At 40.7% G+C, this 23753-nt stretch overlaps 1 protein-coding gene across 1 annotated transcript; it reads left to right on the plus strand.

The window, feature by feature from the left end:
• Nucleotides 1–3164: 3164 nt before the first annotated feature.
• LOC149029144 (peroxidase 60-like) lies at nt 3165–6340 on the plus strand. The gene is made up of 4 exons (XM_089150045.1): nt 3165–3508; nt 3591–3770; nt 5014–5173; nt 5325–6340. Exons 1-4 carry the CDS (start codon nt 3287–3289, stop codon nt 5768–5770), a joined length of 1008 nt encoding a protein of 335 aa, XP_089006171.1. The 5' UTR covers nt 3165–3286; the 3' UTR covers nt 5771–6340.
• The last annotated feature ends 17413 nt before the right edge of the window (nt 6341–23753 follow it).

Below are 23753 nucleotides of genomic sequence, written 5' to 3' on the forward strand. Positions count from 1 at the left end.
TCATCTTCTTAATTCTTTTAGGAATAACATGAGATTCGACAGCATTGACATACCTGGCATGAGCCTTGGACTTTGTGAGTTTAAATCTAAACTCCCCAAGATGGTCATGACAGGAGACTGCTTCAGTTGAACCCGTTGGTTTTCTTGATGCTTAGCATTTTCATTTGGAGAACTAGATTGAAAATCTCTCTTCTCCTGGTCCTCCCTCACTGGTTTCTGGTTATCCCATCTTCTCGGCTGATCAGCAATGTTTCTCCAATTACCTCCGTTTCTCCTTTGAACATAATGATCCAGTCTCCCTTGACTGATTAATCGTTCAATTTCATTTTTCAGGATTCTGCAATCATCAGTATCATGACCATGATCCCTGTGATATCTGCAAAATATGTTTGGATTCCGCTCATCTGCCTTTGCTATCATCGGTGCTGGCCATTTTACAAATCCTTGATGTTTAATTCGCATCAGAATTTTTGACCTTCTAGTATTAAGAGGAGTATAATTTTCCAGGAATGGTCTCGGAATATCCCTTCTAATTTGACGATTAGGGCCATTCCTTGGATAATTTTTGTTGTTCCTTCGATCCCTCTGATCAGACCTCATGACTCCATCTTCCCTCTTTTTGCTTCCCTCGCCATCAGTCTCCTTCCTCGCCTGAAGGATATCTTTCATGTTAGCATATTGATTACACCGAGTTGTCAACTCAACAAAGTTTGCTGGTTTGTTCATGATCAGGAATTTTAACAAATGATCGTCTGTTAGACCTCTGAACATAGCATCATATGCTACCACTTCATTCAAATTCTTTATCTGAATTGACTCTTGATTGAATCTTTTCATATAACTTCGAACTGACTCTCCTGACTTCTGACGAATTGCAGCTAGATTATCCACTGTTTTGCTACTCTTCATACTACTTTGGAATCTCGACAAGAATATTTTTCTCAAATCTCTGAAATCTCTAATGGAATCCGGTAATAAACTGAAGAACCAAGTTGTTGCAGGACCTGTCAACGATGATGGGAAGGACCGACACTTTAAAACATCAGAATTAGCTGCCAACATCATAACGGAATTGAATTGAGCCAGGTGTTCCATCGGATTTGTGCTTCCATCATACATTGTGAACACCGGAAGCTTACAATTGTGCGGCAATGGTGCTGACATGATATCCTTAGAAAATGGATTTTGGTTCATCGCTTCTTCCACTTTTTCTCCATTGTCCTTGTTCGTCAATTGTTGAATTTGATCGTCCAGGATACGAAATCTTTTACTGATTTCAGATCCGTGAACTTCATATCTGCTACCTTCTGATCTCGTTGTTTCTCTCTTATCTCTCCGATCTCCAAGACTTTTACTCTTTTTACTTTGAATGTGGCTTAATTGATCATCCTTGGATGATCCTTGATCCTCAGATTCCAAAGGAATGTAATTTGGATCTGCACTTTCTCCTGATCCCTCCCTAAGAATTGATCTCCTTTGGCTTTCTCTTGACCTTTGAATCTGAGGATTTGGAACAGAAATCACCTCAACTCGAGAAAGAGTTCGAGATCTTCTAGCTGGTGAGATCAGAACTATTCCTTCTGGTTGAATTCCGACTTGCTTGATGAACGTTCTCATCAAATTTTGCGTTTCAAGTATTTGATGTTGCATACTTTCAAATCGTTCGGTGATTTGATTCGGATCCAATTCCAAATGAGAAGCAACTACCGTATCTGCAAGTTGCTTCTCCTGTCTTTCGAAAATCTTAACAGGATGAGGTGAGCGATCTTCCGTCATTCTTTGTCTTTGCCGAGTCTGCATTGTCAGAATTTGCAGTGCTGGAACTGTTTCTCTTGTTCTTCTTTTCGGATTTACTCTCCTCAGCTCTCTCTGGCTTGTTTTTGCCATTTCAACTGGTAGTATTTCCTTTGTTCCCACAGATGGCGCCAAAATGTTGGTGCTAATTTTGCCAATAGCTTTGAACCACAATCTTCGCACCAAGCTCTTCAGATCTAGATCGATCTGATTCGTTTGATTCCTCTGTTAGTCTCTCGTTCACTGGAAAATGAAACACACCGGTTAGAAATGGAGCCGATCGTCTTGATCTGCGTCACGTCTCCGACGGTCTAGTTAGGTATATGAAGACAATTCTTCAGAGCTCGAGGGAGCTTTTGAGATATTCTAATGGAGTAAATGCAGGAATGAATCCAGTGTTTGAATTGATCTGAGAGACCTACCCTTGACGAGTCCTTTTTTCCCTTTTATATAGATTTTCCTGCCTATAACGTTTTCAACCATGATCGCCGGATCGTAGCTTCTGATTAGACGGTGATGATCAACCTTTCTTTATAATCTTGGGCGGACCCATAGATTTCTTCGTTGAAACAATCGAACCTATTTAAACTATCATTGAACCGGAGCGGAACCAGAGCGAACCGCCTTAAACCGGTACTGGGATATTTTAGTTGTAACAGTAGATATAAAGCCAATAACTCAGTTAGTTTGGCCAATGAAATACCAATAAATGATCAAAACCTGGACGCGTGAAATGGTCTGGAAACCACCGCTAAATCTTATAGGGTTATTGTCTTTTTGGTTAGAAGGTCAACCAACCTTCTAAAAATAAAAGAATAACAATATATAATAGCTCCTACCGCAAAAGTGCAACAATACATAATGGCAAAATAAGAGTAAAACCCCTACAAAATGACCAGTAGCCCACCTCTCCAATGAAGCAGCAAACCAGCAAGCATCATCCGTGAGAAAAATAAATAAATAAAAATAAAGAAAGAAAGAGAAAAACATGAGTTGCTATAAAATGAAACGCGTTTCGCCGATCGGAATCCAACATGCTATATATTATATGATTGAAGTAATGCATCATAAATTGTTTCTAATGATTATGGTCTGTGATAAGGAAATTATAATTCAATATGCTAGGGATTGTTGGAGATTGCATGTGATGTAAAACTCCCTGGGAGACGCTAGAGATACGATCAATGGTTTGCAACTCTAAGAGCTTTACTTTTTTTTTTTGGTAGAACTCTAAGAGCTTTACTAGATTACACTAATTAATAGTTTATGTCTCCATGATGAGTAAAGGGGCGCACGTCTACCAATTCCTCCTTTAATGGTTGGCAATAATAATCAAGAATAAGCACCTTCGTGCGCTCCCACTTCTAGCTGATTTCTACGAAACAAATTGTAGCTAGATTTGGATTGAGAAATAGAAACCAATTTAATGTTTCAAATCCACAGAGAGACAACCTTCTTCAAACACTGATTTCCATTGGGTCTGAAAACCAAAATGATCAGGATCTTGGGAACAGTGGTTATTGCCCTTTGCCTCATATTACTGAACTTCACTGGTTTGTCTTATGGTGCTCTGCAAGTAGGATTTTATAGAGGGAAATGTGGACGTTCAGATGTTGAAGCCATTATTCGAAGAGTGGTTGCTACACGTTTCATCAAGGATAGAACCATCGTCGCTGCTCTCCTTCGTATGCAGTACCATGATTGCTTCGTCAAGGTAAACGCATTTCTGCTTTCTCCCTTTCGATAGATAATATGTTTCTTCCAGTTTTTGTAATCTTTCAATGATAAATGAAAAGGGATGTGATGCATCGATACTTCTAGACGGCCCCAATACTGAGAAGAACGCAGGGGCAAACCAAAATGTTCGAGGTTTTGATCTCATTGATCTTGCAAAAACTGCAGTAGAGAAAGCTTGCCCTGGGGTTGTTTCCTGTGCTGATATCATAGTTCTTGCAACAAGAGATGCTGTTAATATGGTAAGGACTTGTAGACTTTTTAAGTTTGTTTTTCTTCTTAATGAGTAGAGATTTGAGTAGTCCCTCCATAAGGGCTTAGCTGATCCAGTCTGCAAAATAATCTTTCCAGAGACGTTTTGAATGAATTATTGACTTATTTCATCTCCAGGATTTCTTTTCCTAAATGAAAAACAATTGTGTTGCATTCAAATCTATCTGCCGGATGAATTTTGGTTGAACTTCTAAATAATGAGAGCAGACTGACCATAATAACGCGATAGCCGCCTTTGACAATCAAATCATATAATAAGTGCAACACTCCATGATCTGACGTGTAAAAATGGAAAGAAATGAAAATTTTTGGAGTAGTCCTCAGGCACCCTTTATGTTTAAATGTCAATTTTCAAGCCAAATGGAGTTTGATGAATACAAAGATAAATCCCAGTAAAATAATGCCTGCAGAAGACTCCAAAAAAAGGTCGTAGTGTCTTAAGCTTGTACCGACATTTGTACATCAAGATGAATGGTAACAAATGACAAACCATACAGTAGAATGAATTAAAACTCGATATATAGATGGTCTATTCTAACCATCTTAGTGTCTATCTAATAGTCAGAACTATCACATCGTGTTATATATATATATATATATATATATATATATATATATATATATATATATATATATATATATATATATATATATATATATATATATATTTTTTTTTTATTTCTTTCGAATATGAGGTTCATTTAAAGTAGTGTATGTGCATCTCAACTACAATTTTGGGGTAACTTTTGTATATAATTAAAAATATGATAGACATTTGTCCCTAATGTGTTGTAAGCATGTATGAATTCAAACTTAATAGATAGATGGCCTGTTTTAACCATCTAGTGTCCATCTAATGGTCACAAGTCACAACTTTCACATCTTTTTGCCACATGACAAATTTTTTCCCCCTTTTTTGGGTCAGGGTCCAGTTTATGCACTCCTCAACTACATCATTTTGGTAGCCTTTATATATGATTTAAACATATGATGGAGTTTCGCCCCTAGCCCCAAGAGGATTCAAACTCTTGACTTCATACTACGAGGGTTTGGTCATTTGCCAACTGAGCCAACCCCTTGAGCAAGCCATAGATCTTTATGTGGTTGAGAAGTGGCATCTCTTCCCTTTATTTGCATTCTCTCTCTCTCTCTCTCCTGATTTCATTATTAATAAGAGCTTCTTAGCAAACCAACACCTTTTTTTACACGCAGGCTGGAGGAAAGAGGTACAACGTACCAACAGGAAGAAGGGATTCTCTCATCTCTCTAGTAGACAATGTGGATATACCCGGTCCTGAGTTATCAGTATCTGAAGCCATGGTATTTTTTGCCCGGAAAGGACTCAACACTCTTGACATGGTTCATCTCTTTGGTACCCAAAATTCTTCTTATCCATCTCATCTTATCTATACTGATCTCTGGATTTAATCCCATTTTTCATTTCAACTAACAAGAAAGTGAAGAATCTCTGAAAGCTAACCTGAGTGATTGAGACTTAAATTTCTGCTTAAATATTGATACAGGTGCTCACACTGTGGGTGTCACACATTGTTCATTTGTGCAAGATCGCCTCTTTGATTTCCAAGGAACTGGCAAACCTGATCCAACCATGGATGGTCGCTTAGCTGCTGCCCTGAGGAATAGGTGCCCCCTAACAGCAACCGTGGACAATACAATCAACCTTGATCAGAACCCACGGAGTGCGAACACAGTTGATAACTCTTTCTACAGGGAGATTTTAATTAAAAGAGGAATACTTCAAATCGACCAAGAACTTGCTTTAGATCGTCGGACTAGGCCAAGTGTCGTCAATCTTGCTAATGGAACTACTTTTTCTGCACAATTTGGTTCAGCAATGATCAAGATGGGATACATGGGAGTCCTTACAGGAAGACAAGGAGAAATTAGAAAATCATGTCGAGCTGTTAATTCCCGTAGAGTTAAGACCAAACCTAGAAGAAATCATTAATCAATTCAGGAAGGAAGAAAGAAAAGTTCATAATCTTGCCGTGTTGTTGGTTGCTAGCTATTACAATGGTCTACTTTCAGAATTCTGATTTGTATTGAACTACCTACAGATAAAAATTCATTTGATTTGGATAATCTTCGTTATGAATGATGACTGTTTTGTTGTGACCTGAACTCATACCCGATTTTGAAGATGGATCTGAACTAACATATTTTGGTGTTGACCTGACTGACTCAATTTGATAGATCAGTGATGGAAGCAGACGACCCAAGCCTGGAGCGCATCAATCCCAATATATGGTTGGGGTGTGGCGGCGTGTCCTCGCAGTATGATACAACCCGACCCGATTGATCGACTTGTTTATTGGATGAAATTCTAAAAATATGTATTCTATGTTCTCCTATTAAGTTATTGTGAAATTTGAGATTCTTGCCTCAGGATTTTGGGTGAAAGTATTTATAATGTCTTTTTCGGCGATTGATTGAGAGATATCCAGTGTACTTTTTCTCCATATGTAGTGAAAGTTCTTTTTTCCCATGGACATAGCACACTATGTTGGTGTATGAACTACGTTAAATTCTTGTGTTCTTTTTACAATTAACTCTTTTCTATTGTTTTCTCTTTGTGTTTGTTCTAACAAGAACAATTGCCTTCTGCATTTGATTGGTAACATTATGGGGTTCATGTTTTTTGCAATGACTTGAAGTGAAAATCATAGTATAAACACTTACTTCAAATTTTGAATCCCCAAATATTTAGTAGACAAGGAAGAGGGAGTCTTCCAAATAAGACTTTCTAAATAATTTCCATGGGTGTTTCTGACGAATGTGTCATTTCTGACGAATGTGTCACATCCCCCCAGCCGGTACCCTACTGCAATACCTGAAGGTAAGATCCACAACCCCAAAGATTAAGTCTCAACAATCATCCTCCCACATAGCACAATAGTATAATCTAGAGCAAGATATAATCATTGTATTAATGTAATTAAAAGAACAATCAATGAATGGATATTAGAAGGATCTCAAAACAATACTTAGAGTGCGGAAAAATGATACCAATATAATCAGAGTTAAAAAGTATGCGAAAATAAACTCTATAGTCAAATGCGGAAGAATAGTCAACTAAAGGTATTACAACTGGAAGAATTAAAGAAGTCTATCAAACTAATCTATATCATAAAAGGTTCTTCTTCTTCTTCTATTCTAACCTTCTTCTCAATGGGCTTGTGTCTTGCAGCTTGGGATCCATAACAAACTCATACTCCCATCTGCGGGCAAGACGATGTCTATCATTATTGATCAGTACCATGATAGTACTCCATATTGGTACTTGGGTCGTACCACGGGCCACTATCATCTCCCATTGCTTCCTCAACTGCATAATATAGGGAAGGGTCCTCCGCACAGAAGCTTGGGATCTCTTCTGTGCCTACATAATCATCTAACAAACATTGTTCCCGAAGGGTGAGCTAAAAAGAACTCAGCAAGTAGTTCAAGTGCAAATAACCATTGCAATCAATATTTAAGAACAAAGCATGATGCAATATGATATGAGACAATGTGCAAGTTTACATCTAACTCTAACATATGTTAGTCTCTAATGGCGAACACGCATTAAGATAGAACACCATACTTCTCTGCGAAGTCTCAATTACTCTCCCTCAACTCTTAAGCACGTTTTTTGGGTTTTCTGTAGTAGTTGGGTCAAGGCATCCATCTTAGACAATCACCATGGCTGGGGTTTAGGTCACCACTCTCTGACTCCACCATTGGTATGAGTACTGACGCATGTCAAGGTTATACCTAGCCCAATGCAAGTCATCTACTGAGTCATATCAATCTTGGAGTCGAATACTTCACGTCTTGCTCTCGAAAATCCGTTCTTGTACCTTTCCCCCTAAAGTCATCGTATCCTATAGTTCCTACCAACTCGGACTACGGACTCTATACCCTATTGGTCATCCACATATAATAAACAAGAAGCTCTCATGTCCTCTCATGGGTTATCTTCTGGTCTTGAGGCTCCATGAGCTCAGGCTTATTATAATGTGACCCTACCAATCAATGGCCCCCACAATGTGATTGTGTCCTCTCACAGATTGGACACCGGTCTTGAGCGCCCATAGTCCCCATTCCTGGCATTGGTCACTTAACCTCAATACCCACGCCGATAGGGTGAAATATGATGGGGTTTCTAGCCAAACACTTCTAGACAAGATGTAGGTATGTCATCTAGTAATCATGGAAAGTGCCAAGGGGCATAATAGGAAAGTGTCTCATACCACCTCCACTGATGTCCCAAGACAGAAATGCCAAAAGGGCATTCCCATTCCACAATTACAACCTAGGCAATCACATCTCAATATGATTCCTGTTGTAACTAATATATCCATTGCCGGTTTGTACAGGTCAAACCAATCTCAATCGGGTTCAATTGAGAGATAAAGCTAAGATGATCGAAGACGTCCAAAGAGGAGCAATGATCTGATGGCCATGATTTAAAGAGTATTATAAGCGGGAAAGCCAGTATAAAAGCGAGGGAAGATCCGTGAGAAGGTAAGTCTCTGGAATCAACCAAAACTCTAAGCTCACTCTGATTGAACTCCATTACTAGCATTCCAGAAGCTCCAAAGAGAGCTCTGTGAACACCATCGACACCATACTGACTAGATCGTCGGAGACGAGACGCCGATCAAGACGATCGGCTCCGTTTCTTACTGTGATTCTGTTTTCTTTCAGGAGTGAGAGGTTGATTGATCGAAGAGCAAACCAGATCGAATCAGATCTGAGGAGTTCGGTGCGAGAAACTTCGGTTCAAGGCGATCGGCAAAAGTAGCACCAACATTTGGCGCCGTCTGTGGGAAACTCAAGTCAGAACAGAAGCTATGGCTCAATCACCTGAGCGAGAGGAGGAATTACCGATAGAAATGGCGGAAAAAAGCCAGAGGGAGCCAAGGAGAGTAAATCCAAAAAGAAGAGCGAGAGAAGTGGTTCCGATGCCGCAAATTCCAGTGATGCAAACTCGACAAAGGCGAGAGAATGCTTGGAAGATCATTCTCCATCTCGTCCAACCGATCAGTTTGAAAGGCAAGAGAAACAATTAGCGAGATACATTGGCGACATCTCGTCCGAGTTAGATCCAAATCTAATTGCTGAGCGGTTTGAGAGCATGCAGCATCAAATACTGGAGACGCAAAATCTAATGAGAACCTTCATCAAGCAGATCGGAGTACATCCTGAGGAGAGAGTTCTGGTTTTGTCAGTTGGAAGATCTCGAACTCTTTCCCGAGCAAAAGCGACTTCTGTCCCAAACTCTCAGGTTCAAAAATCAGGAGGAAGTCGAAGGAGATCATTTCTGAAGGAAGGATCAGGAGAAAGTGCAGATCCAAACTATATTCCACTAGAGACTGAAGATCGAGAATCGTCCAGAGATGATCAATTGAGTCATATCTGGAGCAAAAAAAGCAGGAGCGTTGGGAATTGGAGAGATAAGAGAGAAACAGGAAAATCAGGAGATTGCAGATCTGAAGTTTATGGATCGGAAATCAGTAAAAGATTTCGCGTCCTCGATGATCAGATCCAACGATTGGTGAATAAAGATGGCGGAGAAAATGCTGAGGAAATAATGAACCAGAATCCATTTGTTAAAGATATTATGTCAGCACCATTGCCGCGCAATTTTAAACTTCCGACATTCACGATGTACGATGGAAGTACAGATCCAATGGAACACCTGGCTCAGTTCAACTCTGTTATGATGCTAGCAGGTAACTCTGATATTTTAAAGTGTCGCTCATTTCCATCTTCCCTGAAAGGATCTGCAACGACCTGGTTCTTCAGCTTATTGCCAGATTCCATTAAGGATTTTAAGGATTTGACGAAAGTATTCTTGTCAAGATTCCAAAGTAGCATGAAAAGCAGCAAAACTGTTGATAACTTGGCTGCAATCCGCCAAAAATCGGGAGAATCAGTTCGAAATTATATGAAGAGATTCAATCAGGAGTCAATTCAAATTAAAAATTTGAATGAGGCGGTGGCATATGACGCTATGTTCAGAGGCCTAATAGATGAACATCTTCTGGAATTCCTGATCATGAATAAGCCAGCAAACATAGCAGAATTGACGACTATTGGTAATCGGTATGCAAATATGAAAGACATTCTCCAAGCAAGAAAAGAAAACGATAGCGAGTGGAGTTAAAAGAAAAGATGATGGAGTTGTGAAATCTGATCAGAGAGATCAGAGAGAACGAAGGAACAGCAGGAGCTTTTCAAGAAATATTCTTGATCGTCAATACAGAAGGGACATTCCCAAACCATTCCAAGAAAACTATACTCCTCTCAACGCAAGAAGATCGGAAATTCTGATGCAAATTCAGCACCAGGGATTTATGAAATGGCCATTACCTATGATAGCAAAGGCGGATGAAAGGAATCCGAATAGATTCTGTAGATATCACAAAGATCATGGTCATGATACTGATGATTGCAGAATTCTAAAACATGAAATTGAACGACTGATCAACCAAGGAAGATTAGATCAGTATGTTCAAAAAAGAAATGGGGGAAACAGAAGAAATGTTGCTGATCAGCCGAGAAGGTGGAACAATCGAACACCAGCTAGAGAAGAACAAGCCAAGGGAGATTTTCAGTATAACTCTCCAGAGGAAAATACTAAACAGCAGGAAAATCGGCAGATTCAACGAGAAGCGATCCCCGTCATGACCATCCTGGGAAGTTTGGACTTAAATTCAATTTCAAAATCTAAGGCTCATGCCAGGTATGTGAATTCTGTTGAATCTCATGTTATTCCTAGAAGAATCAAAATGATGAAGGAAATAGTCTTCACGGAGGAAGAAATGGAAGGAATTCAAGAACCACACGATGACGCCGTTGTGATAGTCATCGAGGTGGCAAACAGAGATATTCATAGAGTTCTGGTAGACACAGGATCATTTGTAGACATCATGTCTTACGAAGCTTTTCAACGATTGAAGTTGGATACGGTCAAGATAAAACCTTGCAGTACAAGACTATTTGGATTTTCTGGAGAGTCTACTTCGGTAGAGGGAACTGTGGAACTAACGATAACACTTGGAACACATCCACAAACGGTAACTACAGTTACCAAATTTTTGTTAATAAAAAGTCTATCAGCATACAATATAATTGGGGGAGACCAACGTTGAATACTATTGGTGCAATAATTTTGACAAGACATTTGAAAGTCAAATTTCCAACAGAAGGTGGCATTGGAGAATGCAAATCAGATCAGAAAACTTCAAGGCAAAGCTACACAACTTTTTTGAAGGATTCGAAAGCACAAGGCAAGGCACTTGCCTTTACTGTTGAAGTTACAGATAATAGAGATGAGGAAAAAATTCAAAGAGGTGAACCAGTAGAAAAGCTAGAAAAAATTTGTTTTGGTTTGGAGAATCCAGAAAAAGGGACCATGATAGGAGCTGATCAGAACAGTCAGGATAAGGAACAATTGAAAGAATTTCTTCAGCAAAACGCAGATGTCTTTGCCTGGTCAGCACAAGACATGCCGTAGGTTTAAGCGGGGAAGTAGCGAGCATTGTTTATGGATAGATAAATCTATCAAACCAAGAAAAAAGAGACGAAGGAATTTCTCATCGAGAAAAGCATGATGCAATTAAGGTTGAAGTGGACAAACTTAAGAAATCGAGTTCATTGAGCAAATCGAGTGCCCAAGGTGGTTAGCAAATGTGGTAATGGTGAAAAAGCATAATGGAAAATGGCGAATGTGTGTAGATTACACTGATTTGAACAAGGCATGTCCCAAGGATTGCTATCCTTTGCCACGAATTGATCAGCTAATCGATGCCACATCAGGTCAGCAGATGTTGAGTTTTATGGATGCTTATTCAGGTTATAATCAAATTCTTATGAAAAAGGAGGATCAACCTCACACGGCATTCATGACCAATCGGGAAAGCTATTGTTATAAAGTTATGCCTTTTGGGTTAAAAAATGCTGGTGCAACATACCAAAGGGCAATGAACAAGCTGTTCGCTGATCAAATTGGAAGAAATATGGAGGTTTATGTAGATGATCTTCTTGTAAAAAGTCGATTTAAATCTGATCATCTCGTCGATCCTGAGAGAATGCTTTGATGTATTGAGGAGAAATGGAATGAGACTCAATCTGAGAAGTGTGCATTTGGAGTTTCATCTGGTAAATTCCTAGGTTTCATGGTCACACAGAGGGGCATTGAAGCAAATCCGAGAAAAAATCGGGGCTATCTTAAATATGACGGCTCCCAGCGAGATGAAGGAAATTCAAAGCTTAACGGGAAGAGTTGCAGCATTAAGTAGATTTATATCCAGATCGGGAGATAAGTGTGCACCATTCTTCAAGGCTTTGAAGAATCTAAATGCACTCAACGAATTCAAATGGTCGGAGGATTTGTCAAAATTCATTTGAAGAGCTGAAGAGGAGGTTGACCAGTCCACAGTTTTATCTCGACCAAAGCCCGGAGAAAGCTTGCGAGATATATCTATCTTCTTCAAAGGCGGCGGTAAGCGCGGTGTTAATCCGGGAGGAAGGTACTTGTCCAAAATCCTATCTACTTTGTAAGCCATACATTGTTAGATGCGAGAATCTAGATATCCGGAATTTGAGAAACAAAGCTTTCGCCTTAATAATAGCGACCAGGGAAGCTCCAGCCCTATTTTCAAGCTCATCCAATTATCGTTCTTACTAACTGGCCTTTAAAGAAAATACTGCATAAACCTGATCTGGCGGGAAGAATGGTATCATGGGCGTAGAGTTAACGAGAACATGATATAGATTATAGACCTAGAACTGCAATAAAGGCACAAGTTTTGGCCGATTTTATTGCTGAAAGTATTTCATCACCGAGAGGAGGAAAAAGATTCTAGTAAGGTATCTTCTATATGGACCTTGCATGTAGATGGGTCAAGTCATTCGCGAGGATCGGGAGCGGGAGTGATTTTACAAAGTCCGTTCGGATTTGTAATTCAAAATGCACTTCGGTTTAATTTTCATGCTTCGGACAATGAAGCGAGAATATGAAGCTCTTATTGCGGGATTACGACTAGCTAGATCTCTCTGTGTTCAAAGCATCGAAGTAAAAAGTGATTCGAACGTGGTGGTCAGTCAAGTCACGGGAGCGTATGGTGCGAAAGATGATCGAATGGTCAGCTATCTTAAAAAAGTATCACAATGTAAGGAGTGGTTCGCACAATTCTCGAGTCACAAGGATATCTCGAAATCAAAACAATGAAGCGGATTCTCCGGCAAAATTGGCATCCGCAAAGTCTGTTTCTATTCCACAAATCGTATATTATGAGGAGCTAGATATTCCGGCATATTCGAGCGGGAGATAATGGAAATTGATGCAGAGATATCTTGGATGGATCCTATTATGCAATATCTAAAAGATGGTATTCTTCAGTAAGATAGAGAAAAGAGGCCAGGTTTATTCTAAAAAATGAGTTATTATATAAAAGAACAGTTTCTGGGTCACTGTTGAAATGTTTGGGACCCTCTGATGCTCTTTATGCCTTATCTGAAGTTCATGAAGGAATTTGTGGAAACCACTTAGGTGGGAAAGCTTTGGCATATAAAATTTTAAGACAAGGATTTTATTGGCCACGAATGCAATCTGAGGCAATTGAGTATGTAAAAAGGTGTCATCAATGCCGATTCATGCACCAATTCGAGCCAGCCAGTGAGCAGCTAACATCAATTCTTAATCCTCTCCCATTTGCTATGTGGGGTATGGATTTGTTGGGACCTTTTCCTGTTGCAGCTGGAGGGAAAAAGTTTGTAGTGGCTGCAATCGATTATTTTACGAAATGGGTAGAAGCAGAAGCCTTGGCAACAACTACCACGAGTCAAATTGAAAAGTTCTTCAGAAATCATGTCATATTCAGATATGGCCTACCAAAGATTCTACTAACTGATCACGGACCACAATTTGACAATGAGAGATTCAAGGAATTCTGTGCAGATTATCATATTGAGTGCAAACACTCATCTGTAGCGTATCCTCAATGCAATGGCCAAATTGAGGTAACAAACAGAACACTTTTGCAGGGGATAAAAAAGAGACTGGATGAAGCGCATAGTTTGTGGATTGATGAACTACCTCATGTATTATGGGCATATAGGACTACGGTCAGGACCCCAACAGGTGAAACACCTTTCAGACTGGCGTATGGATCAGAAGCATTGGCTCCAGTGGAAGTTATGGTGGGATCAAATAGATATGAAGGATTTGATCCAATAACTAATGAAGAGGGACTACGGGCAAACCTCGAATTTTTAGATGAAGTCAGAGAAAAGGCCTTATACCGTAATATGGAATATCAAAGGAGAACAAAGAGCGTATTATAATGCTCGAATCAAACATAAATCTTTCGAGTAGGAGATTTGGTTTTGAGGAAAAAATCAGCGTCAGATCCAAGGAATTGTGGAAAGCTTTACGCAACCGGGAAGGACCATATGTGGTAACAAAAGCGTGAGCAAAAACACATACTGGCTGAAGGACTCTCATGGAAGTTGTTTGAAACGACCGTGGAATGTAGTTCACCTTAAGAAATATTATCAGTAGAAAGAATTTTCTTGTATTCTTGGAGAATGCATTTTATTAAACGGGGTCATCCAAAGTTTCTTTCTCGTTATTAAACCAAGAAACATCAATGCGAACCGTTTCTTGATCAAGCCATATCAATGCTGATCCAGGGTCATTCCTTCCGAGGATGATCCCGACTTTCCGAAGTCAGGCCCAAGTGGCCAGCCTTCCGAGGCCTGGTCATGCTTTCCGAAGCTGATCACGGATCATTCCGTACCGAGGATGATCCCGACTCTTCGTGAGTTAGGCTCAAGTAGCCAGCCTTCCGAGGCGTGATTATGCTAGCTGATCCGGATCATTCCGTACCGAGGATGATCCCGACTCTTCGTGAGTTAGGCTCAAGTAGCCAGCCTTCCGAGGCCTGGTCATGCTTTCCGAAGCTGATCACGGATCATTCCGTACCGAGGATGATCCCGACTCTTCGTGAGTTAGGCTCAAGTAGCCAGCCTTCCGAGGCCTGGTCATGCTTTCCGAAGCTGATCACGGATCATTCCGTACCGAGGATGATCCCGACTCTTCGTGAGTTAGGCTCAGGTAGCCAGGTCACGCTAAGCTAATCACGGATCATTCCTTTCGCGAGGGTGATCCCGGATTGTTCCTTCCGAGGAATGATCCCGACTTTCCGAAGTCAGACCCAAGTGGTCAGCCTTCCGAGGCCAGGTTATGCTTTCCGAAGCTGATCATGGATCATTCCGTACCGAGGGTGATCCCGACTTTCCAGAGTCAGACTCCAGTAGCCATCTTTCTAAGGCATCATTTGGATCGAGTACGACGGAATTAATCAGTAAAATAACTCAAGGATCAGGTTACATTGAAGTCTGTTAATTAAAGCTCAAAGGTCAGATCAGGTATTAAATCAACATCTCAAGCTATCTGATCAGGTATTAAAAATGATTTTAAATACTTTTTCATCAGAGGTATTTCAGAAGTATATATATAATATAAAAATAATCACAATAGGAGGGAAGAAAATTTCATTCACATAAAAGTTGGACAAGTAAAAAAAAAAAGAAAAACCCTCATATGCAAAAGAGGTAGGCAAGAAAGAAAAAGGTAAGTCCATAAAGCAAAAAGAGTGTTTTCTTCATATGTGTGATTTTGTAGATGGATCAACATCTGTAGCATTATCAGACGGATCAACATCAACAACATCATTAGCAGCAATATCTTCATCTCCTTGAGTAGGTAAATTATCATCATCATTATCATCTGAACCACTGGCAGAATGATCTAGGCCAGAGCTGGAGGAGTCACTCATATCATTATCAGAATCATCTTCTGATGAACAATCAGAATTGGGATGCTTCAAATTCCTAAGATCAAAAAAGGTTCTAGAAGGGAGAAACTCTGGAGGTAACAACTTGAAATCTAAACCAGGGTGAGTCTTAAGGATCTCTGAAAAAATTTGGTCAGAGCAGTCCTTTACCGTATTTTTGCAAAACCCTAGGAAAGTCGGATTATCTCCAACTTCCTTTATAGAGGAGGTAACCGAGTTTAAAACTATCTGGCTCTCATTTTGTATTCTTCTCTTTTCAATTTCAAACTGTTTCCTCTCTGCCTCTAAGTCTTCATGCAGCAAAGTTTTGAATTTTAAAGTTTCATCCAGGAGTGCATGAAGGTTTTCTTTCTCCTTAGAAACCAAATTAAAGGAAGCATTGAGATTATCCTTTTCCGCTGTCATCTCATTGAGCCTTGACTCCAAACCATTATTCTTATCTTCCAAAGTAGACTTCTCCAGCAGAATTGAACTGAAGGCTTTCACATGATATTCTTGTGCCAACTCTAAAGCAGTATTCAGCTTCTCAATCTCATCAAACTTCTCCTGGAGTTCATTCTTTTCCTTCTCAATGCTTTGTGACTAGACCAAGGTTCTGGTCAGCTTTCCTTTAAAATCTTCTCTTTCACCTGTGGCAATTTTGGCCCTGTCAAGGGCATCATCCTTTAACATTTTAAGTTGAAAAAGCTCATTCCTATGATTCAAAACGGCTTCTCTCAACATAGAAACTTCTTCCTGCAATTCAGCACAATGGTCAGAGCAAATTTCATAATCATTATGCAAACTATCAAGATCATTCATCAAATCTATTTCTCTGAACTCAGCTGCTGTTAATTTTCTTTCTGAAGATCCCAATTTTCTTCGAAGATCCCGTACCTCATTAACCAATTCGAAGTTCTTCTTGATCAGTTCAACATTTTCCGAGACAAAGTTTTCTCTCTCTCCAACACTTCAGAAAATGCATTGAAGGCAGCTCCAAAACATCTGTTTATCAATCAATATATATGTATACATTAAAGACAATATAAATAATCAGATCAAAAGCGAATTAGTTTTAAATAAATAAAAAGAAGGAGAGGTCTAATTCTTACCCCCACCCATGAGAATAAAGATCAGAATCAGACATACGTGCAGTATTCTTCTTGTCGCGAGGAATTCTGCCTTTTGTACCCCATTCTCGCGCGCAGCCTCCCAATTACGGGCCGGGCTGTGTGATTTTCTTTTTAAAAACCACTCGGGGTGGAAAGGATTCCCGGAATCAGCATTGCTCATGGTATCATCAACTCTGATCGGGGCTGGTTGGAGATCAGCTACCTCAAGAATATTCTCGGGATTAACATTCACCGCAAAGATCATTTGAACCCGTCTCGCATGATGATATTTTCTTGATCTTCATGACCGACATGAGGGACAATTACCACGAGGGCTTCAGGAGGGACAGGATTATTCTCTGGGAGAACTACTTCATGAATTCCATGGGAAACATTTTGGTTATTGTCCTCCAAGGGAGGAACATCTTCATTACTTTTCTCAGGAGGAGGAACATCTTCATCATTTTTCTCAGGAGGGGGAACATTAGTATCTGGAGGAGCAAGAACATCGGGAGCAAGAACATCTATCTGGAACAGCAACATCCAACACAGGGATGGATAAAGGTAAAACGGAAGCGGAAATTTCATTTACACGATCTTCGGCAACAACATCCAAGGGAGAGACAGGAACATCAATATTTTCATCACATAGTTGATCGGCTATTTCTTCAATAATACCACCGCAGATATGTTAGTATGTCTTCAGCAATTTTCTTCGGGATGGTCAGAAGAATAGTCAAATAAATCCTTACCTTGACCTTCGTCCTCAACCATTTTTTCTGGGAAGACAGAAGTATCATGAGGAATTTCTTCACATGGATTATCTTCAACAATAGGAACTTCTATGGGGGCAGTATGAATTTCTTTTCTTCTTTTCTTCTTCTTCTTTGAGCCAGATGGGCCCTGGTCAGAGACTGGACCTGTAGACCTAAGTCTACATCTCAGTGTATTGGAGGTTCTGGAGGTCCTCATCTTGGGACCAGGGATTTCACTTGCAACTGTTTTCACAATTTGCACATCAACATCTTCTCTGATGGCACTTTCTGGAGCCGGGGTAGTTTTCTCTTGATCAGGGGAATCTCTCTTAGCAGTTTTTCTCTTCGAAGGATGACGGGCAATATATTTTCTTTTCTTGGAGGGTTTAATAACCCTAGAATCAGACTTCTTTTCCTCCGAAACACTTCTCCGTAAGTCAGCAACATTAAGGATGGGACGAGCAATTACTTCTGATGGCAAAAATATATGATAATGAGTAAGGATTACAAAAGGATAGAAAGATATACAACAGTTATTATCTTTACCTGGAAAAAGGCCATGACTAATGAGACTTGCATCCGTCTTCAACTTGGCCGCATCTATGGGAGTTCCAGTCGGAATCATTCTCCAGGTTATTCGGTCATATTCAGTAAGCACAGGACGTACTTTTAGAGGAGATAAGGATTCCAAGGAATGAAGACACCATCGAGACCAGAAGTTTGGATTTGGAATAGCGCAGAAGAAGTATTTATCCCGCCATTGCTTATTGTCATGGGGAATGGAAGAATCAATGAAAATTTTGGATTCTCTTCCCAGTTCACCCAAAATGCAGGTTCTTCTGGCAAAATGAAGATATCCGCGTTCGCGGGATACTTTCAAGGTGTAATAATTTCTGAAGAGATCAGCAGACGGGACACGATTCATCTGGAGAATAAACGCAAAAAAACAGTAAACCAGCCTCCAACTATTTGGAGTAAGCTGAGAAGGACAGACATGATAATAGTCCAATAAAGATTGAACTAGGGGAATCAGCGGGATTCTAAAACCTGAATCAAGGTGATCAAGGTAGATGGTGATAACACCAGGATCAACTGAGTAAGGACGGTCAGAGGAGTCAGGAACCCATACTCTAGCATCAGAAGGAAAATGGTAACTTTCCAAGTAAGAATCCAGGTGGGATTTCTTTATTTTAGTGGGATACCATTCAGACCGGCATGCTTTGGGTCCATTTTTTTCTCCGGACATGTTGACAGGAGTATAAGGAAGGATGGCTTCGTCATGAGCATACGGGACCGGTTTCCAATCTGAAGGATTATGTTGAGAAGAGGAAGAAGCACCAGACACATTTTTCATTTGCTTTCTGTTTGAAGATATATCAGGTTGGGAAGAGATACTTGGTACTGAAGGATTGGAAGCAGGATCCATGGCGGAGATAAGGAAGGAAGAAGAAGGGAATTGAAAAGGTAAAATCTGAAAAGGAGTAATAAAGAAGTTAGCAGATAGGTATGTTGGTGTTCGCGAAGAAGAACAGAGTACGGAAAGGAAAAGGCGATAATGTTGATGATATATATAAAGAATGAGAGAGGATTTCTTGAAAGGAGGGGGAAATACACGATGGTCCAAAATCAATGGTCATTACCTTTCGTGAACCGACGCGTGGGATTAATCAGCTAACGCATGAAAAACAACAGTTGAAAAAAAATGAAGATGATGTGTGAAAAGGCAAGGGAACAATATGATGGCAATGCATGGGAAAAAGACGAAGTCAGTGATCAGGCGGCGGTAACGCTAAGGAAGTTAAAAAGTTATATTTGAAAATTCAGAAAAGATCTCGACAAGACACGTTGATTTCAGCCGGTTTTAAGATAATTTGGGGGCTGAATACAGTAATATAATTTCAACCAATACGAAGGACATGATCTCATGAGAGATATAATTACAAGCAGATTTTCAAGATAATGATGATATGATGCGGTAACTCGTCATCAAGGTTTTGAAGAAACCGAGAATTACCTGGGGAAAAGGCATAATAGCTGGACAAGAAATGCTGTGTGTTTTTTATGAAAAGGATAAAACCTCCTGACCAGAGTCTCATACAAGTTCGACCTGATCAGCAGGCTTGGGGGCTTATGTTGTAACTAATATATCCATTGCCGGTTTGTACCGGTCAAACCAATCTCAATCGGGTTCAATTGAGAGATAAAGCTAAGATGATCGAAGACATCCAAAGAGGAGCAATGATCTGATGGCCATGATTTAAAGAGTATTATAAGCGGGAAAGCCAGTATAAAAGCGAGGGAAGATCCGTGAGAAGGTAAGTCTCTGGAATCAACCAAAACTCTAAGCTCACTCTGATTGAACTCCATTACTAGCATTCCAGAAGCTCCAGAGAGAGCTCTGTGAACACCATCGACACCATACTGACTAGATCGTCGGAGACGAGACGCCGATCAAGACGATAGGCTCCGTTTCTTACTGTGATTCTGTTTTCTTTCAGGAGTGAGAGGTTGATTGATCGAAGAGCAAACCAGATCGAATCAGATCTGAGGAGTTCGGTGCGAGAAACTTCGGTTCAAGGCGATCGGCAAAAGTAGCACCAACATTTCAAACCAATCTCAAAGGGGGCAAATGGGGGAGAAAAGGAAAAGAGGGGGGAGGGGGGCAAAGGGGGGGCGGGGAGGGGAGGGGAAGAATTAAAAGAAAAGGAAAGGGGGGGGGGGGAGGGAGGGGGGGGGGGGGGGGGGGGGGGGGAGGGGGGAAGAAAAAAACAAAAAAAAAAAGCAACTGAGAGAAAAAAACTAAAAAAAAGGATAGGGGGGGGGGGGGGGGGGGGGGGAGGAAAAAAAAAAAAAAACCGACTAGATCGTCGGAGACGAGACGCCGATCAAGACGATCGGCTCCGTTTCTTACTGTGATTCTGTTTTCTTTCAGGAGTGAGAGGTTGATTGATCGAAGAGCAAACCAGATCGAATCAGATCTGAGGAGTTCGGTGCGAGAAACTTCGGTTCAAGGCGATCGGAAAAAGTAGCACCAACAATTCCATACATAACATCATATCATGATCCGTTCACAACAGATATGCAAATCATATTGTCACATCCACCCAACTGGTACCCTATTTGGAATACCCAAATGTGTGATCCATAGCCCTGAAGATCAAGTTTAGGAACGATCATATCCACTTAGCACAATAATATAATCAAAAGCAAGAACAAATCATTGTATTCAAGTAATTTAATAATAAAAGTCAAGAAAGGAACTCAGAAGGATCACAAAAGAATATCAAAGTGCGGATAACAAGGATACAAATCAAAAGATAACAGTAGAGTATAGCAAAAATATACTCCACAAACAAAGTGGAAGGTAGATCAGAAATCTAAAGCAAGTTCTAACCTATCACAACTGAAGGAAAAGGAAAGGAAATTAAGAGTCATTCTGATACGAGAGAAATCATAATCGAACCAGGTCCGCCTTTGGTTCGACCCTCGACCCCGGTCGGGAAGAAGTGAACTAATTCACATCCGTGCAGTCCTGGTTTACTTGATAACTTGCTGAGGAAGTAAACTGCTCAGTCAACAAGCACGCCCGAATCCGTGATACTCGGAGTGGACGAATCGTCAAGTAGACGGTTAGCGGCACCTGCAGGAACAAATGATCGTGCTTACTTGGGTAACTGCCACGCTATGATCGTGCAGTTATCCATTATCCTACCGCGAACGGATCTATTAGTAACGGATATAATCGTTAAGATTGGACGGCCACCCGAAGAAGGTTCTAGTAAATCCAACGAAGGAGATTCGAAGGTAAACACTATATAAGACCTAACCTACATACAGGAAAGGTATATGAATCATATTCAATCTATTTGTATTCATACTTTTGCTCTGTACTCAAGCAGAGCCTTTTGTGATCAGTTCATTAGCTGACTTAGCCTTCGGAGGTGGACTCCTGACCCAAGTGGTCGGGCCACATCTGACGATTGTTTTTGCAGGTCATCCATCGGAGATCTAAGGGCTGAGCAGATTTTGGACACATCATTTGGCGCTGTCTGTGGGAAACGCTTCAGAAAGCCATGGTTACCAGATCATCGGCGGCAGCGGCAGCGGCGGCTCAACGAGAAACTAACGCACAATTTCCTAGAGGGAACAATCCAGAGGATATCCCTGAGGGAAGTCGACCCCATGAAGTTCGAGAGGATGGTGGTCATGGGGGCAATGATCCATTGCATCCTCCTAATCCACTCCAGCAGCAGTTGGATCAACTAAAGCTCCAACTTCTAGAGATGAACCAAACGCTCGTTACGTTGGCTAGGCAAGTGGTGGCGCCCACGGGCCCTGATCAACGTGAAGCGGCAAGATGTATGGGAGAAAGGGAGGAAATAATTGCCTCTCTTCCACCAAGATGTTCTCCACGAAGGGAAGCAAGGCTTCAAGAGGACCAAAATGTTGGTCAGAATTTCTGGGAAGATACCCGGAGACAGGACGGAGAACCAAGAAGAACGGGAGAACTCCTTAGAAGAGGCGAGCGATTTGAAAGACCGCAAGGGAGCACAACTCATTCAACTACAAGGTTGGGTGTAGGAGTGCGAACTCATTTGCCAACTCCTAGGCATGCAGTTCGGGACAATGCTTGCATTATTGTTGACAGTTCGATGCATATTAGCCAAGAGTTGGCTAATATTAATCAGAGACTTGGACAACTGTCCAAAGGGAGAATAACCGATAACATTTATTCGGTTATTAGAAAGACTCCATTCGCTGAAGCAATAGCCGGATATCAATTTCCTCATAATTTTCGGTTACCAACCTTTTCTTCGTTTGACGGTTCAAGAGATCCTATCGCTCACATCAGCTAATACCAGCAGACTATGGCTGTTGTGGGTAATTCAGATGAAATCCTTTACAAGGTATTCGGTTCATATTTGACTAGAGAGGCATAGAAGTGGTTTTCGAATCTTCCCTCAGGAAGGATCGTGGACTTTGAGGAGCTGGCAAGAAAATTCATCGGTCGATTCCAAAGCGGAATACAGATCAAGAAGACCAAAGAGACTTTGTTCACCATCAGACAAGGGAAGAGTGAATTGATTCGGGAATACCTTAAAAGATTCAATAGGGTCACTGTCACATCCTCCCAGCCGGTACCCTATCTGGCATACCCGAGAGTGTGATCCACAGCCCGAAGATCAGGTATCGAGTAATCAACCTCCCACATAAACAATAACATAATCATGAACAATAATAATAAAAGTGCGAAAGATAAACCATAGATCCAAATAAGAAAAGAATGAATCATATATAAATCAGAGTACTAGATATAATCAGAGTGTCTAAATCAGATAAGTAAAGTGAGGCGAAATCCCACTCTACAACCAGCGGAAAAGTAGTTCTAAAAGAGAATAAGCAGGATAGAATCTAATCCCAATAGCAGGTACAATAGGTAACTAAATTGTTCTCAATCTTATAGACAATATCCCTATAAGTATAAATCCCATTAACGGCACAAGGGCGCTTCCACTCTATGGTCGGACTAAGCATCGTACGGAGCATAACCACTCGCGGGATCGTCAGTGTAATTGTCATAACCGCAATCACCTTCCTGGAGATATGCCTCTTCTCCTTGCGATTCTTCATACGGGCCGTCATGATATTCAGAACCTGTAGAATAGTCTAACAAACATTGTACAATAAAGGAATGAGTTTCAAAGAAACTCAGTAAGGCAGTTAAATCCATAATAACATAAATGGCAGGATTTCAGAACAAACATAAATGCAATATGGTATGAGACAAACAATGAATGTATGAATCTAACTCTACATATGCTGGTCTCTATTGGCAGACATGCTTTAAGTCATAGCACCGTACTTCTTTAGGAAAGTCTCAATCACTCATCATCAGTTGGTAATGGGTCCGGCATCCCTCGGGACATTCCATGGCTGGGGGTATAGGTCACCACTCTCTCACATCACCATTGGTCTAAGTACCGGCGCATGTCAGGGTAAAGCCTAGCCAAATGCAAGTCTTCTACTTAGTTACATCAAGTCAGATCTAGATACGTCCATTCCTCGTCCCTAACGATCCTTTCCGGTATCCTTCACACTAGAGTCCTCATAGTCCCTGACTACGGACTCATCAACCCTATTGGTCATCCACATATGGTAAACGGGAAGCTCTCACGTCCCCTCACGGGTTGGTTACCAGTCTTTGAGCGCCCGTGAGCCCAAGTCTATCCATATGC

This window comes from Hakea prostrata, chromosome 1 (genome assembly GCF_041222555.1).
Source record: "Hakea prostrata isolate BN-2017 chromosome 1, UWA_Hpros_2, whole genome shotgun sequence".
Classification (NCBI taxonomy): Eukaryota; Viridiplantae; Streptophyta; class Magnoliopsida; order Proteales; family Proteaceae; genus Hakea; species Hakea prostrata.